The sequence below is a fragment of the Myxine glutinosa genome, chromosome 2 (assembly GCF_964187855.1).
Source record: "Myxine glutinosa chromosome 2, kmMyxGlut1.1, whole genome shotgun sequence".
Classification (NCBI taxonomy): domain Eukaryota; kingdom Metazoa; phylum Chordata; class Myxini; order Myxiniformes; family Myxinidae; genus Myxine; species Myxine glutinosa.
The window spans coordinates 252,642,780-252,658,183 of NC_136262.1; the positions used below are offsets into that span (position 1 = coordinate 252,642,780).

The window sequence follows — 15,404 nt, forward strand, 5'->3', positions numbered from 1 at the left end:
CGTATATGATTAGAAAGTCAGATGATACAAAGCCAGTGTGCACGCCACAACTCTTAGATGCACGGTAGACTGCTCCTGAAAATCTAGAAATCGTTGAATACCGATGCATTATTCAAAAAACGATGTGTAAGTAGCTGCTTCCTTGAACCAATCCATGGTTATAACGAAATAAAGTAACTTTTCAGCTACATCCGATGGTCACCATCTTTGAATTACCCATGATTCTCTGGTCGGAGGATTATGCAAATTGGGTCAAAATGACTCCAATATAACAAGCCTTAAAGTCAGAAAGTTTTGGCTTTTATCTTTTCTTCGTTTTGGAGCAACAGCGAAGACTTCACAAGTGGGAGAGGGGCAGAAAAGGCCCCCTCGACCGATAGGGTTAAAGTGAACAAATAGGAGTCCGAATGGGCCCCGTTGTGCTCAGATCCACACAGCACCCCCATCTGATTATGTTCTTCATGCCTCAAAGAACTCCTGTACCAAACTTACACCCGGTCACAATTATTACAATATTTGGCCATAAGTCACCTGACTACATGGCCCGAGCCTTCGAGACACAATTTTATCATTCGACCGGCAGGCGAAACTATTAAATATCAAGTTGGAATACTGCTCTCCCCTCTGGGCTGGTGCTCCTGCCTCACACCTAGCTCGGCTTCACGCTGTAGAAACCAAAGCTTTCAGGATCATTGGAATCTCCCGTGATGAAGCTGATTCTGAGGGCCTTTCACTCCCTCACCACAGGCCAGTTGGTGGTCTTTCTGTCTTCTACCGACTCCTCTCTGGCCTATCACCCCCAGCTCTGTCCCCCAAATATTCCTGCAGGAAGCACAAGATCTGCCAGCAACCCTCTTCTTGTGAAACTGCCAAAATCAAGACTCTCTGCTCACCTTCACTCTTTTATTCCTCTTTTTTGCCACCTCTGGAACAAACTCCCACACTCTCGTCAATCCCTCTCCTCCCTCCAGGTCTTTAAAACAGCTGTTCACTACCATCTCTTATCTTCCCCTATCCAAAACCTTGATATTTTCTACTCCCATTAATTCACCCCAAATCCACCTCTTCCAATCTACGACTTCATTCCTGAAATTCTTAGTCACTAGGACGTGCCCGTACGTGGGTGCCCGTTCCTTGCCAAAAAAAAAAAAAAAAATGTCTTCGCCCATGCATGCATGGGCGTGCCCATGGGCCCATGGGCGTGCCCGTAAGTGCGTGATGTGACCGTACAATGAATGTATCGTCCCGACGCCGCAGCTCGGATGGCGCTGCAGTTAATCGGGCCTGTATCGGCAGAGTTATTATAAACGTGTACTACAATCGATCGTACCTTACAGCGTCTGCTCGCCACGTTCAGCATCAGTACGTCGTCACTATGACTATCCGTAAGTCCGGAAGTGACGTCCTCATTTGACTGTCCGGAAGGTCGCATATCGCAGTTACGATGAATCGCAAATTAGTTTTAATTAGTTTTAAAACATAGTTTAACGCCAACATAGCGCCAACATAGTTTGCCAACGTGAAATAAATGAATACGCTCTCAAATGTGCCGTCCGAGGCAGAGTCTGTTCGCCACGTTCGGCTCACGTGATAGCTCGCTGCTCTCTGATTGGTTGAATCGTTTTTTGGACATAGCTCGGTAACTACTTCTCCGATTAATATGAAACCTTGAAAAGGCACATCCTCAGGTCCCCAGCAATATACCTGGCAAGTTTCAAGTATATCGGACCCGTGGTTGTCGAGAAACAGCGGTCACAGACACACATACACACACATACACATACACACACACATACACACAGACACACACACAGAGATTACTGGAATTATAGATAGATGTCAATTTGTTTGATACCCTTCCCTCCCCTCCTCCTCCCCCCCCCCCCCCCACCCTCTCCCTTCCACAGATGTCCTGATGTCCCTGTTCTCTACTGTTGTGCTTGTGTGCTTACCTCTCTCTCCCCATATTGTCTCCCTCCCTTTATTGTTTATGTGTCCGTTTATGTTTTTTGTGTTTTATGTGTCCGTTTATGTTTTTTGTGTTTTATGTGCTAAAGTGTGTTTAATGTGATAGCTCTTACACGAGGCTCAATCTTGTATACAAAAAAAGAAGTTTGACAGCCGTATTGCAAATAAATAAATAAATGACCCACCAGATCTAATGTAATCTCCCGATTTGAGACTCCTACCTTTGCTGGGTTCTTAATGACATGGCTAACTTTGTAAATAATCATTTATTTTTCATAATTTTTTTTAATACATGGTCAAGGCTCCTGGAAGAGCTAGAACACAGAACATAACTAAGGGAACAGCAAGAGAAAGGGGAAGCACCAACAGCAGGAGGGAGAAGGTAGATGGACAAACAAGGTATGCAGGTAACGATGAGGGTTAGGGGAGAACGCAATGAGTGGACAAGGTAGACACACAACTAAATTTGGGAGGGGTGGGCATGGTTTAACGGGTGTAGAAAAGATCATGGCTTTGGATGGGGGATGACCTGATATGGTGGTGAATAGCTGCCTTGAAGACTGGGAGGGAAGAATGAGATTGAAGAGAGTGTGGAAGGTGTTGACACAGGCAGAAAAAGAGAGGAATAAATGAGTGGAGGTGAGTAGTGATCCCGGATTTAGGTAGTTTCAGTAGTAGGGGGTTGATGATGGATCATGTGCGGCCAGCATATACTTGGTGGGGCGGGAGACAGAAAACTGAGAGGGCAGAAGTGCAAGACCAGAAATGAGGCGGAAGAAGATAGAGAAACCAGCAACTTGTTGGCGATGGTGAAGTGATAGGCTTATAGACTCCAATGATCCCAATGAGAGATTCCAATGATCTTGAAAGCCTTGGTTTACATGGCCTCAACCTGAGCAAGATGTGAGGCAGGGGATCCAGCTCAGAGTGGGAAGCAGTATTCCAACAAGTTGAGGATGAAAGCCTTGTCGGTGGATAGAAGCTCAGGTGTGCCAAAGAAGGACTTTGCCTGACGGAGGATGCCCAGTTGGCATTTGGCTTTGGAGGTCAACTTTGAGATGTGGCTTGCCCAAGAGAGATCATGGGGCTGAGAGTGAGACCCAAGAGTTTGAGTGACTGAACCTCTGATAGGATTGTTGAGAAAGTAGATGGGAGGGTCTGCGGAACAGTGCTTTCACAGAGAGAGAGAGAGAGAGAGTGTGTGTGTGTGTGTGTTGTGTGTGTGTGTGTGTGTGTGTGTGTGTGTGTGTGTGTGTGTGTGTGTGTGTGTGTGTGTGTGTGTGTGTAATTTATCAGGATTGAAAGACACGTTCCAGTTTCGTGTTTGACCAGTTTGTGATTTTTGCAAAGTCTGAAGAGAGGGAAGAGGGCGATGCCTGTCTGTCATAAGGATGAGGGATGTCATGAGAGAGAGTGTTGTCATCAGCAAAGAGATAAAGATGATTTTCCAGAGAGTCAATGAGATCGTTGATAAAGACCAGAAACAGGACTGGGCCCAGAACACTGCTTTGGGGCACTCCAGCCTCGACAGGGAGAGGTTAAAGGATTCCGTCGAGAGTCACACTTTGGCTCCGAGAGTAAAGGAAGTCAGAAAGCAAGTGTGGAGTCGGCCTTCGATGCCATTGGCAGAGAGCGTTTCGAGAGCAAGGCAGGATGCCAGACTATCGAAAGCTTGAGATATTGAAGCCATTACGAATGATTGACACAAAGTATCAAAACCACATCGTTAATGGAGGCAGAATACACCAACAAAAGCAAGGTGTGTTGCTTACACCAGGAGAGCCTGTGCAGCGCTTGCTTCTTTATTTCCATCAACTGGTGAGAACTACACAATTACTACTGTCAGACGATAATGGCAGGAAAAAAAAATACAAATGACTATAACGACACCATTAATAATAATAATAATAATAATAATAAAAATAAAAATAATAGCAATAATAATAATTAGAACATCTCAAATAACACACTGATCAATAGAATCTGCATTATGAAAACAGCATCTGAAAAACTCAGAGATAAATTATGAACAGACAAGTCAAAGCCTAACGGACATGCTCAGCGAGGTACCGACAGTGCAAATGCTTTGGTGGTAACAATACAAACATGCAGGAAGTAACGAGCTGCGAACAGGTGCATACTGCCAGAGAGCACAAGGCAGCATGATAGGTATTGCACAAGTAAGGTGTATCGGAGGGACAGGCGAGGCTGTAATTGGGACAAAATGTGTGGAGAAAGAGGAAAATCAACGTCGCACTTGAGAAACATTTTGGACGGACTCATTCCACCAATGCTAAGCGGTGAAAAAAAGGAAAAAAAATCACAATGGGTGTCACACGAAGCAAGCACACAAAAATCACAGCATCTTCTGCTCACTTTGCCTTCCGTTCATGTAAATGTGACAGATTCGTTTGCAATCACCTGCTCGATCACTAAGGCTTGTAACTGAAATACTATTCGAATATGTCCATGTGTCAGTACCCAAAGCAGCAATGATCCAACTTTCATATTTTACAACTTTCAATGCTTCACTAAAAGGAATCTCTGAACTTTATGGGTCCACTGTATAAGCTCCTAATTCCGGTGGAGGTGCTTATAAATGGGTGCCCATCACTATCCTCCTCACAGACGCAACACAGAAACCAAAAATCGCACAATTCACAAACTAGGCCTCTGTCACATGTTGTGTCACTTAACTCAACCCTGGAGATGGCCCTCTCAATCTTCAACATCAATTAAGCAGTAATCTTGTTTTTAATGTGGATGGTACACCAACCCCTCTTGCTTCCAATGGCACCCTCGGCTTTAAAGGAGTGGCCGTGATTGATGGTCGATTTGAGGATGGCTGGTAAAGATGGTCCCCATGAAGCCCGTGACCTTCTACAAGGGCTGTCTTCAGCTATAAAGAACAGGAGCCCCAACAAAACTCCACTGCACTAATGGAGCTGAAGAAGTGCTTTGGACTCACGGTGAGGCAGGCAGAGTTACATAAGGTTCCTGAACAAACGAGGACATATATCAACAATCATCCAAAATAGTCTGTAAAAGGATAAATGAGAAATGGTTGGACAAAAAAACCTAAGGCATGCCTGACTGGGTCCCTTGGCGAGCCAACATTGGCAGCACAACCCTGGCTGTCTATCACACTTGAAAACGCTGCTCTCGCCCATCGGGTGCCATGACGATGATCGCACGATTCGTCGTCCAAATGAGCCGGGTAGGCCGAGGGTGTATGACCACTGTTGCTGGAGTGCCCGATGCAGGGACAGTTGGTGCTGATGCACAGGGCAGCGGTTCAATATCAAGAACCTTGACACAGCGTAGCTGTGGAGCAGAGTTCAACATGCCTAGGCTGCCCAGCAGAGATGTATTCATCTGTAAACAAAGTAATAATTAAAGAAATGTCACATTTGATCAAACATGTAAAAATATAAATCACACGATATAGTGTAAATTATTAAAAAGCCCGTCAAAATGACGGGTTGGAACAGTTTATTCGACAGTACAGCCTCATGAGCGTGCCTAAAGCCTCGGCCTAGTGTTAGGAGTGCTGATATCATCTTTATTTATTCGACATCCTATGGATGTAAATGAACACTCGTTTTTCTCTGAGTGCATTGCACATCACATGCAGCGATTTTCACCTCCCTGCACCTTGTATTTTTTTTATTTAAAAAACGCTTCTGTACACCGCCCTTGAGGCTCGGTTTCCAAGCCACCGTCTACATTTCCAATAGAAGAGACATAATTACTCTTTTATGGAAAATGTTTTACGAGTTTGTTTTATCCACACAAACAGACCGAAGTGAACACATATTCGTGTTAAAGTATCAGCCTTTACCACCTACCCTTATGAAGGGGGACAGACATCTGTACAAACACACAAACTGACTGTGTTTTATATGGTATCTTACTATAATTCACCAAAGGTCCATCTGTCCGTCCGTTCGAAGGTACCGCAAAAACGGCTGAACCGATCGCAACGATATTTTGGGTGGGTAATCCTGGGATCCCCTGGAGTAAAATAGGCTATATTGTTTTTCCAATTTCAGCTTTGGCCTCCAGCATTTTCCGGTTTGGACTTCCACATAACGTTATTTTCCCGGGTATCACACAAACGGCTGCACCGATCGCTGCACAGCTGCACCGATCAGACTCGGTGACCTCGGACAAAGACCTTTTATAAGGACATGGATTGAATCCCTGTTTGAGAGAATGCCAACCCCCTCCCCACCATCACGGTCGTCTCTCCAACTCACAATCCCACGAGATATGCGGAAAGGACGACCTAAAACCAATTATCTTCTTTTTGATTCGTATATAAACATCATTAAAAGTAAATAATTACCTCGGCCAAATTTCAGACGATGTGGGTTTAATCTCTACATGAGAGAATTCCACATAGCTATTTGGGCGGTGTATAAGCTAACAGATTGCTGTCTGCATCGCTCTTGCCAAGGCCGTAACACCTATCGGCACAAAATCCTTTTAACTGTTGACTTGGTAGTTTTTACAATGAAGGAAACACGTATCGGAAGTACAAACTACATAGCGATTGTGAATGTGACAGCTCTGAGGCGTCTTTCGCTTCGCATCAAATTATTCATTACATTCATTCATTCATTTAATGATCATTACGCTCATTCTTACGCTCATTAAACATTCATTAAACATTAAACGTTCATTAAACAATTACGAAAATAAAAACGAAAAACATTACGAAATTACGTTCACACCGTCACATCAAACACTACCGTGAACACAAACATCGTCAAAACATCGTCACAAACGTTACGTTACGAAATTCAAACCGTGAACACATCGCATATTGGAGAGCCCATTGCCCAAATTTGAAACACAATGGAATAATATTTACCGATATGAACAGTGATGTGGCTTTTAATGAAATTCTACAAATACTGTTTAGATTTTGATTATTTGCGTGTGATTTCATTTAACTGATGTTCATATAAATCTTTTAAAATAAAAAAAGCCTTCAATTTCTGATATTTTGCCTTTTCATTTGGGCCTCCCAATTGAAGCCCCGCCCATAGGGCGGGTACTGTTGCTGGTATATCAAATTATACAGTCTGTAAAATTGATTTATCAATGACCTATAGACCATCAATGGGCTAGAATAAGCTAAAGGTCAAGAGGGAAGTCACCAAGAACCAGACTGAAAGCAAGTGACTGATGAGATGAGATAGCATGGCAGTGGTCATGCTCAATCAATCAGCGCCATGGTGGTCGTGCACAAGAAGAATGGTGAGCTACACATATGTCTGGACCCCCGTGACTTGAATACAACAACAACAACATGCATTTTAAGGCCATTTTCCCTGCTAGAGCGGGGGTTAGCCTTGCGGTCCCCATGATAATCTTCTCCATTTTGCCCTATTTTCTGCATCTCTCCTTGTTAACCCCCTTGCCCGCATTTCTTCTTCCACCATCTTTAGCCAAGTCTTTCTCGGTCTTCCCCGTCTTCTACTTCCTTCTACATTCATTTCCATCACTCTTCTCAACCAGTCACTTTCATCCTTCCTCAACACATGACCAAACCATCTCAACCTGTTCCTCTTCACAGCATCAATCACAGGCTCTATTCCCATCATCTTTCGCAATTCATCATTTGTCTTCCTCTCTCTCAACGATACTCCGCACATCCGTCGAACCATTCGCATTTCCACCCTTTCCAACCTTCGTTGCTGCTCTACGTTCATTACCCATGTCTCGCTCCCATAAATCATAACACTTCTCACACATGCAGCATACACCTTTCCCTTCAGCTTCAACGACACTCCCCTCATCATCAGCATGCCACTCAATTCCCGAAACTTCTTCCATGCACATCTCACTCGAGCAACCGTTGCCGAGTCTGATCCACCTTCTCCATTCAGCATGTCTCCGAGGTAGCAAAATGTTTTCACACCTTCCAGCTTCACGCCGTCTCCAAGATCCAACTCAACATTTCCTCCATCTGCAGCTCCCTCTGTGCACACCTTACATTTGAATGTAGCTGCCACACTGGTTAATGACCCTCTCAGACCACTACATTTTTGATGAACACACTCAGCGCACATTGTACACTGAATGGAGTTCACTCCGACACCCTTCCTACACACAGCACAGGGCCACTTCCCAGTTCTTTCCACCTCACCACATGCTTTACCACTTGCCATCACCTTCGTCTTTCCGATATTCACCTTCAGACCTTTTGTCTCCATACATTCCTTCCACGTGTTCATCTTTTCCTTCAGTCCATCCATACTTTCCGCAATGAACACCAGATCATCTGCATACAACAACTCCCACGGTAAACCCTTCTTTACGTTCTGAGCCAGCACCTCCATCACAGCTACAAATAGTAGTGGACTTAGTACCGACCCCTGATGCACTCCCACCTTCACCTCAAACTCACCACTGTTCCTGTCCTTCGTCCTTACAGCTGTGCGCGCTCTTTTGTACATTGCCATCACTACTCTGATCAACCATTCCTCCACTCCTAACTTCCTCAATGCCCATGTCAATACTTTGCGTGGAACCCGATCGAATGCTTTCTCCAGATCAACAAACCCAAGAAACAACTTCTTCCTCTTCTCCATGTACTTCTCCTGCAACTGCCTCACAATGAAAAGCGCGTCTGTCGTTCCTCTTCCTGGCATAAATCCAAACTGCATTTCGTCGATCTTCACTTTCTTCCTTATCCTCTTCTCCAACACCCTTTCCAATACCTTCATTCCATGCTCCAATAACTTTATCGCTCGGTACGAGCCACACTCCAGAGGGTCACCTTTCCCCTTGTATAGAGGGACGAGGGTACTCAGTTCCCAATCCACTGGAATGCGGCCTTCTTTCACCACCAGATTACAGATCTCTGTCATTCTCTTCACACCCCAACTTCCTGCTGCCTTCAACATATCTCCCACAACTCCCGTCGGCCCTCCCGCTTTTCTACCCTTCATTGCTTTTATCACTTCCTCAACTTCCTTCTCAGTTATCTTCTCTGCCGGTCCTAAAACTGGGTTACTCTCTATGTTGCCATCCCATTCATTCTCTGTATTCAACAGCATTTCCATGTTGTATAAAGTAATTAAATGTGAGCACTACCCTATGCCTACAATTGAAGACATTGCTATGCACCTGCAAGGAGCAAAACATTTCTCAGTCCCAGACGCAAAGTTGGGATTCTGGCACGTGCGACTCAACGATGAGTTATCACATTTGACTACATTCCATACACCATTTGGACAGTGCTGATGGAAGTGCATACCATTTGGTATCTCGTCAGCAACGGAACATTTTCAGCGTCGCATCCACAAAGTCGTGGAAGGTTTGCGTAGGTGCGAGGTAGTCGCCGATGATTTTTTGCTGGTCTGTTTTGGAGCTAACACAGGATGCCACACAAGACCACGGGGGTACTATGGAAGCCCTACTGAAACGGTGCAAAGAGAAGGCACTGACACTCAACAGTAAAAAAAAGGTGCAGCAGCGTGCTGTAGCAGTGCCTGTCATTGGACACACTACCACTGAGGGTGGTCTGCAACCTGACTCAGACAAGGTGAAAGCAATCAAACATGCCTGCCTTTTATGGAAGATAAGCTACTGGATGTGGCACAATCTACTGGATGTGGCAGGCGTTAGAAAATATCTTGGGCTTATCCAGTACCTGGCAAAATTCTTGCCTCACTTGTCTGAGATGACAAAGCCTCTCTGGGTGCTACCTTTAAAGGACATTGTTTGGACCTGGGGTGACACGTAAGAAAGCACCTTTGCTTGAGTTAAGCAGCCGTTTCTCAAGCACCCATTCTGCACTACTACAGCCTGAAGGGCAAAAATCACCATCCAAGGCGATGCATCTAGCACAGGTCTAGAGGCCACAGTGCTGCAAAACGGCCAGCCTGTAGCATATGCCTATGGATGCAGAGAGACGCACTGCGCTCAGATTGAGGAGCTTCTCGCTATTGTTTTTGGCTGCGAATGCTTTTATGTCTTGTGTATGGACACAGAAAGACAGCCATACAGACCGATCACATGCCACTGCAAAGCATATTCAGGAAGCCTCTCACAACTGCATCTGCATGACTGCAACAAATGATGCTTCGGCTGCAACGGTACAATGTGGATGTGGGGTACCTCATGGGCGCTGAAATATATGTTGCAGACACACTCAGCCGAGCTTACCTGCAGGATGAAGAAGTATCAGTTTATGAGAAGCCTACAGAGGGTGAACCATGTTAACACTCTGTCCATGTGTGCGGACCGCCTCAAATGTGTGAGGACCACTACGCGGGCAGACGTACTATTGCCTAGACTGATGCGAATAACTAACTAGATGGTCAGAAAAGCACAATCTGCATGAAATTGCCCAGCTGTGCTTCAGCTTCAGGAGCGAACTCATGGTGGATGGATGGCAGTCTGCTATTCTAAGGTGAACAGCTGGTCACACCTGCATCAATGAGAAAATAAGTCATGGAATGCACTCACAAGTCTCATGTGGGCCTACAATCCAGCCTGCGGAGAATGCGGGAGGGTGTGTCCTGGTCACGAATGAGCAGACATGAATTAATATGTCCTGAAGTGCAAAACGTGCCTGACCTATGGACTAAAACCAAGCCCGCGAGGCTATCATACAGAACATGGTGGGCGACTGGCCGTGGTCCAAGGTTGGTATGGACATATGTGAACCCCAAGGATGCCAACTACTGGTGGCTGTAGACTACTACTTCAAGCTTCAAGTCAGAAAGCTGACTAGCATGACTTAATCTGCCATGATTAAAGTGTTGTCCGAATTGTTTGCAAGGCACGGCATCACTGACAGTGTGGTGTTGGACAACGGCAGAAAGTTTGATTCTGGCGAATTTCAGCATTTATTCTGGCATGGGACTTCGAATACCAGACCTCAAGCCCACACTATGCCCATGGTAATGGTAAAAGTGAGAATGTCGTCAAGATCGTAAAGCAGTTGTGAAATGCTGGGGACACACATCAGTTGGAGTATCTTGTGCTAATGGACTGGCGCAACACCCCAACTCAAAGTGTGGGCACCAACCCAACAGAACGCCTGTTTGGTCATCGCTGCCGAACCCTATTGCCAACTACGGATGCAAACCTGGTACCAAATACAACAGGGGACACTGTTGGTTTTGAGGAGCTAAAGGCCAAGGAAGCCTACTATTACAATAAGGGTGTACAGTGTACACCCTCTACCATGCCTCAAAGCTGGTCACAGTGCATGTGACTGCCAGGTGAGCAACATCGGTCAACTAGCACTTGCTTGTGTGAAGTTGCACCGTGGTCCTACGATGTGCACACAGGAAGTACAGCCTATTGACGCCAGCTGAAAGCTACTGGTGAACTGCCAGTAATGGAACCAGAACTGCTTCGTTCCATGGATCCCAGTGTTGAAGCTGCACTGACGCAACCAGCACCTGGGCCAAGCTTGACCACCGATGCAGCAGTCGACACACCGCAGTGTGCACCTGCCCTACCACAACCGACATGCGACCAGATGGCTATACGGGAACTGAACCTGGGACAAGCAACAACTATGCCAAGATGGTCTGGGCATATAATAAGACCACCCAAGCGCTTCAGCTATACATGAACATAACTAACCTGCTGTTTTTTTGTTGTTGTTCATGGGTGATAACTTCTTCTTTAAAGGGGGTGGAGTGGAGGGAGGGAGGGTGAGATATGACATGCAGAGTCCTGTCTTATCTTGTCTGTAATAATGGACTGACCCATCTTATCCTATCCATAATAATGGACTGTTCCCTCTGTAGTCCACTGCTGATTGGTCGGATTTTGTCACATGCGGTTAAGTAATAAAATGGAGTCTGATGCTCAGGCTAGAGTCCCTTTATACAGAGAGTTACGACATGACGATCCGGAAAAATACTGTCACGTGACTCAGGGAGCCATTTTGGGGCCAAATTCGCGTTCGCTTAACTTCTCGCGTTCGCGTGTTATGCAAGTACAATCGATTCGACTACCTACGGAAGCCTTAGTTCACTGAAAATGCCGGGTTGTTGTGCATTTGGATGCACAAATATACATGACAAGGGTTTCAAGATGTACAGATTCCCTTCAGATCCCAATAGACGTAAAATATGGGAGAATAAAGTCAGCCGTGTGGGCTGGAAGCCGGCTTCGTCTTCAAAGCTTTGCGAGGTAGGTCAAGTTACTGTTCAGTCCCATGTATTGTATTCCTTTAACACAGGGAGCACCCGGTTCCCGTAGAGAACGGGTTAACAAATTGAATTATTAACCTGTAATGGGATGCAGCCTAGACAATCCTGAATACATATTTCTTTCTATTTCTTCTTCTTTCTTGATAAACAGGCACATTTTGATCCTCATCAGTTTGAATGTGGACGTGCTGATCAGAAACTGAAGCTGAAGAATTCTGCAGTGCCTACCATTTTTTGCCATCGAAGGACCACAAAGTCACGAAAGTCTCCAAAAAAGCGTGACCAGCCGACAAAAGAAATGTGTCCACCCAAGCAACATGAGACATCTCTCCTTGTAGACCATAGCTATGCTGCTGACCCACAACTTCAGAGATCGTCAAGTTCTTGTAACTATCTTGTTTTACAATTTTGTTTAATGTTTAAGACTTTTTTGTAATGCCCACTCTCCAATACACGCAAAGCTCATAGTGCACTGTGCATGTGCCGGTTCAGTGGTTCCGCACAATTGGCCCCAAAATGGCGGCGTATTCTCAGTTGTCATAACTCTCTGTATAAAGGGACTCTAGCTCAGGCGGAGGAGACGTACCTCTTTTGTTTTGTTGTTAACTACAGTGTTATTCTCAAATACAAGTGAAAGTTCTTCAAAGCTCGCCAAAGTGTATTACTTTGTTGTTAGTTCACTTAGGACTCAGAAAAGTGCACAAACAGTTTGTACGTCAACACTATGAGCCGTCGGGGAACCTCAGCCCGTGTTGGAACAGTGAGCATCCATGTTGGTCATCTGACGCCTGGTACTCAGAGTACCCTAAGGCTAAGACTCCTCATCCATCTGGACAGATCGACGATCAGTGCGCCTGGTACTCGACGCACATACAGGTATCAGTACTCTTGGCACACCAAGAATGAGTGCACTTGGAGATGGTAAAGGGAATGCAAGCAGATGAAGGAAATGTTACACGTTACAGATGTTTACCAAGGTCTTTGTCCTGCACGTGATATATGCATGAGGGTCAGTATGATAGTAATGTCTCTTACTTTTCTGTTCATAACCAAAGCGTCGTAGGAAAGCTACGCGAGATCACAACGAAAGGTTTGTATCTCCCACCCATTTTTACCTCCACCACCTATGGTGGACGGAGGCTACATTTTCACCTCTGCTTGCTTGTCTGTGAGCAGGATAACTCAAAGATGAATGGAATGATTCAGACGAAACTTGGTGGACAGGTTGGGTGTGTGACGAGGACGAATTGATTCGATTTTGGTGAAGATCCGGATCCAGATACGAGATTTGTTTTAATTTTCAAAGTGTTTCTTCAACATTGAGAGATGGGGCTAAAAACGATAGATAGCATGATATCTCAAAAGGTTGTGGTTGGATTAGGACAAAACTTGGTGGATGAGTTGGGCAGGTGACAAGAACAAGTCGATAGAACCTGGTTAAGATCCGGATGCAGATCTGGTGTATCAGTGGGATACAAAACGTAAACTGTACAAAATGTAAAAGGTAGGGACTCTTCACCAAAATCGAATCCCTTCATCGTGGTCCACACACCCAACCTGTCCAGCAAATTTCGACTGAAGTCATCTAAACTTTTTGAGATATTCTGCTCACATACAAACATGACGGACAAGGGTGAAACACATAACCTCCGTCCACCTTCACAAGCGGAGGTAACAAAGGTAAATCATCCAGCATATCCAAACAACCCAGCAAGACCCTTACGAGAGACTGATTTGGCACCGCAGACATTCTGTTAAGATTATGGTACATTGATGATACCGATGATGACGAACATCTGCCATATCGATAAACCTGACCTTGATTGTATCCCACAATTCCTCGCGATAACCATGTGACGTCAATAGCTCTGGAGGCCATTGCGGGTCCCGTAGTTACAATGGATCACATGTCATGCCATGAAAGGGGAGCCAATTCACTCTTCTTTTGGATTTTTTTTTTTTTTTTGTATACTGAATTGAGGCTCGTGAAAGAGCTAACATTTATTTCACAAACAAATCAACCAGACAAACAAAATATATAAAAAGAGGGAGCAGAAGACAAGATGGGGAGAGAAGGGGAAGCACACAAACACAACATTTGAGAGCAGGGAGAAGTGTGGGAGGGAGAGGGCTTGGGGGGAGGAGGCGTGGGGAGGGGGGGGGGGGAATAAAACACAAGGGGACCGAAATTAGCGGGACTTGGATGCTTGAAAGTAAAACTCGATGAAAGCAGAGGTGCCTCTGACATATGGCGAAACACAAATTATCATATGGCAAAATAAACATGAACTCCGTCATTAAAATCGACTAATACAGACATGTTGGAGGTTAGACCTTTTAACTTTGCTAGGGTACTGGTGCACAGCCATGAATAAAAGCATTAAAACTATCAAAATATATAACCCAACTGGTTTAACATTCTTCGAAATGCAATATCAACACCACAGCCCCCGTCGTAATCTAAAACATTTACAATACAACAACAACAACAACAGGCATTTTAAGGCCATTTTCCCTGCTAGAGCGGGGGTTAGCCTTGCGGTCCCCATGACAATCTTCTCCATTTTGCCCTATTTTCTGCATCTCTCCTTGTTAACCCCCTTGCCCGCATTTCTTCTTCGACCATCTTTAGCCAAGTCTTTCTCCGTCTTCCCCATCCTCTACTTCCTTCTACATTCATTTCCATTACTCTTCTCAACCAGTCACTTTCATCCTTCCTCAACACATGACCAAACCATCTCAACCTGTTCCTCTTCACAGCATCAATCACAGGCTCTATTCCCATCATCTTTCACAATTCATCATTTGTCTTCCTCTCTCTCAACGATACTCCGTACATCCACCGAACCATTCGCATTTCCACCCTTTCCAGCCTTCGTTGCTGCTCTCTGTTCATTACCCATGTCTCGCTCCCATAAATCATAACACTTCTCACACATGCAGCATACACCTTTCCCTTCAGCTTCTTTTTACATTTATTTCCTTCTTAAAACTTCATTTCTTCATTTCCTTCTTAAAACATTCACAATGCAGTAAGCAAATGCTTGGAAATTGGAAATGTAAGAATGGAGAAATTGTTTTCAGGTACAGCATCTCCTAAGCAATACCTGCGTCGTCATTGCTCTATCGTTACTGTTCCGTAGTGTTTGTGACATTTCCACGACCATACTGCAGACGGCAGCATAATGTGATCCCACTCTGCCGTGCTGCGTTATTAACACGTCAAGCACAACGAGTACATGAACA

At 45.0% G+C, this 15,404-nt stretch overlaps 1 protein-coding gene across 3 annotated transcripts in view; it reads right to left on the bottom strand.

The window, feature by feature from the left end:
- Positions 1-3,728: 3,728 nt before the first annotated feature.
- The window catches only part of LOC137420664 (WD repeat-containing protein 7), a 178,368-nt gene continuing 166,692 nt past the window's right edge, over positions 3,729-15,404 (bottom strand). For all 3 annotated transcript variants that reach the window (XM_068105909.2, XM_068105910.2, XM_068105908.2), the window contains one exon: positions 3,729-5,343. In XM_068105909.2, coding sequence (XP_067962010.2) covers positions 5,110-5,343 — 234 coding nt within the window. In that variant the 3' untranslated portion in view covers positions 3,729-5,109. The remainder of the gene's footprint in view (positions 5,344-15,404) is intronic.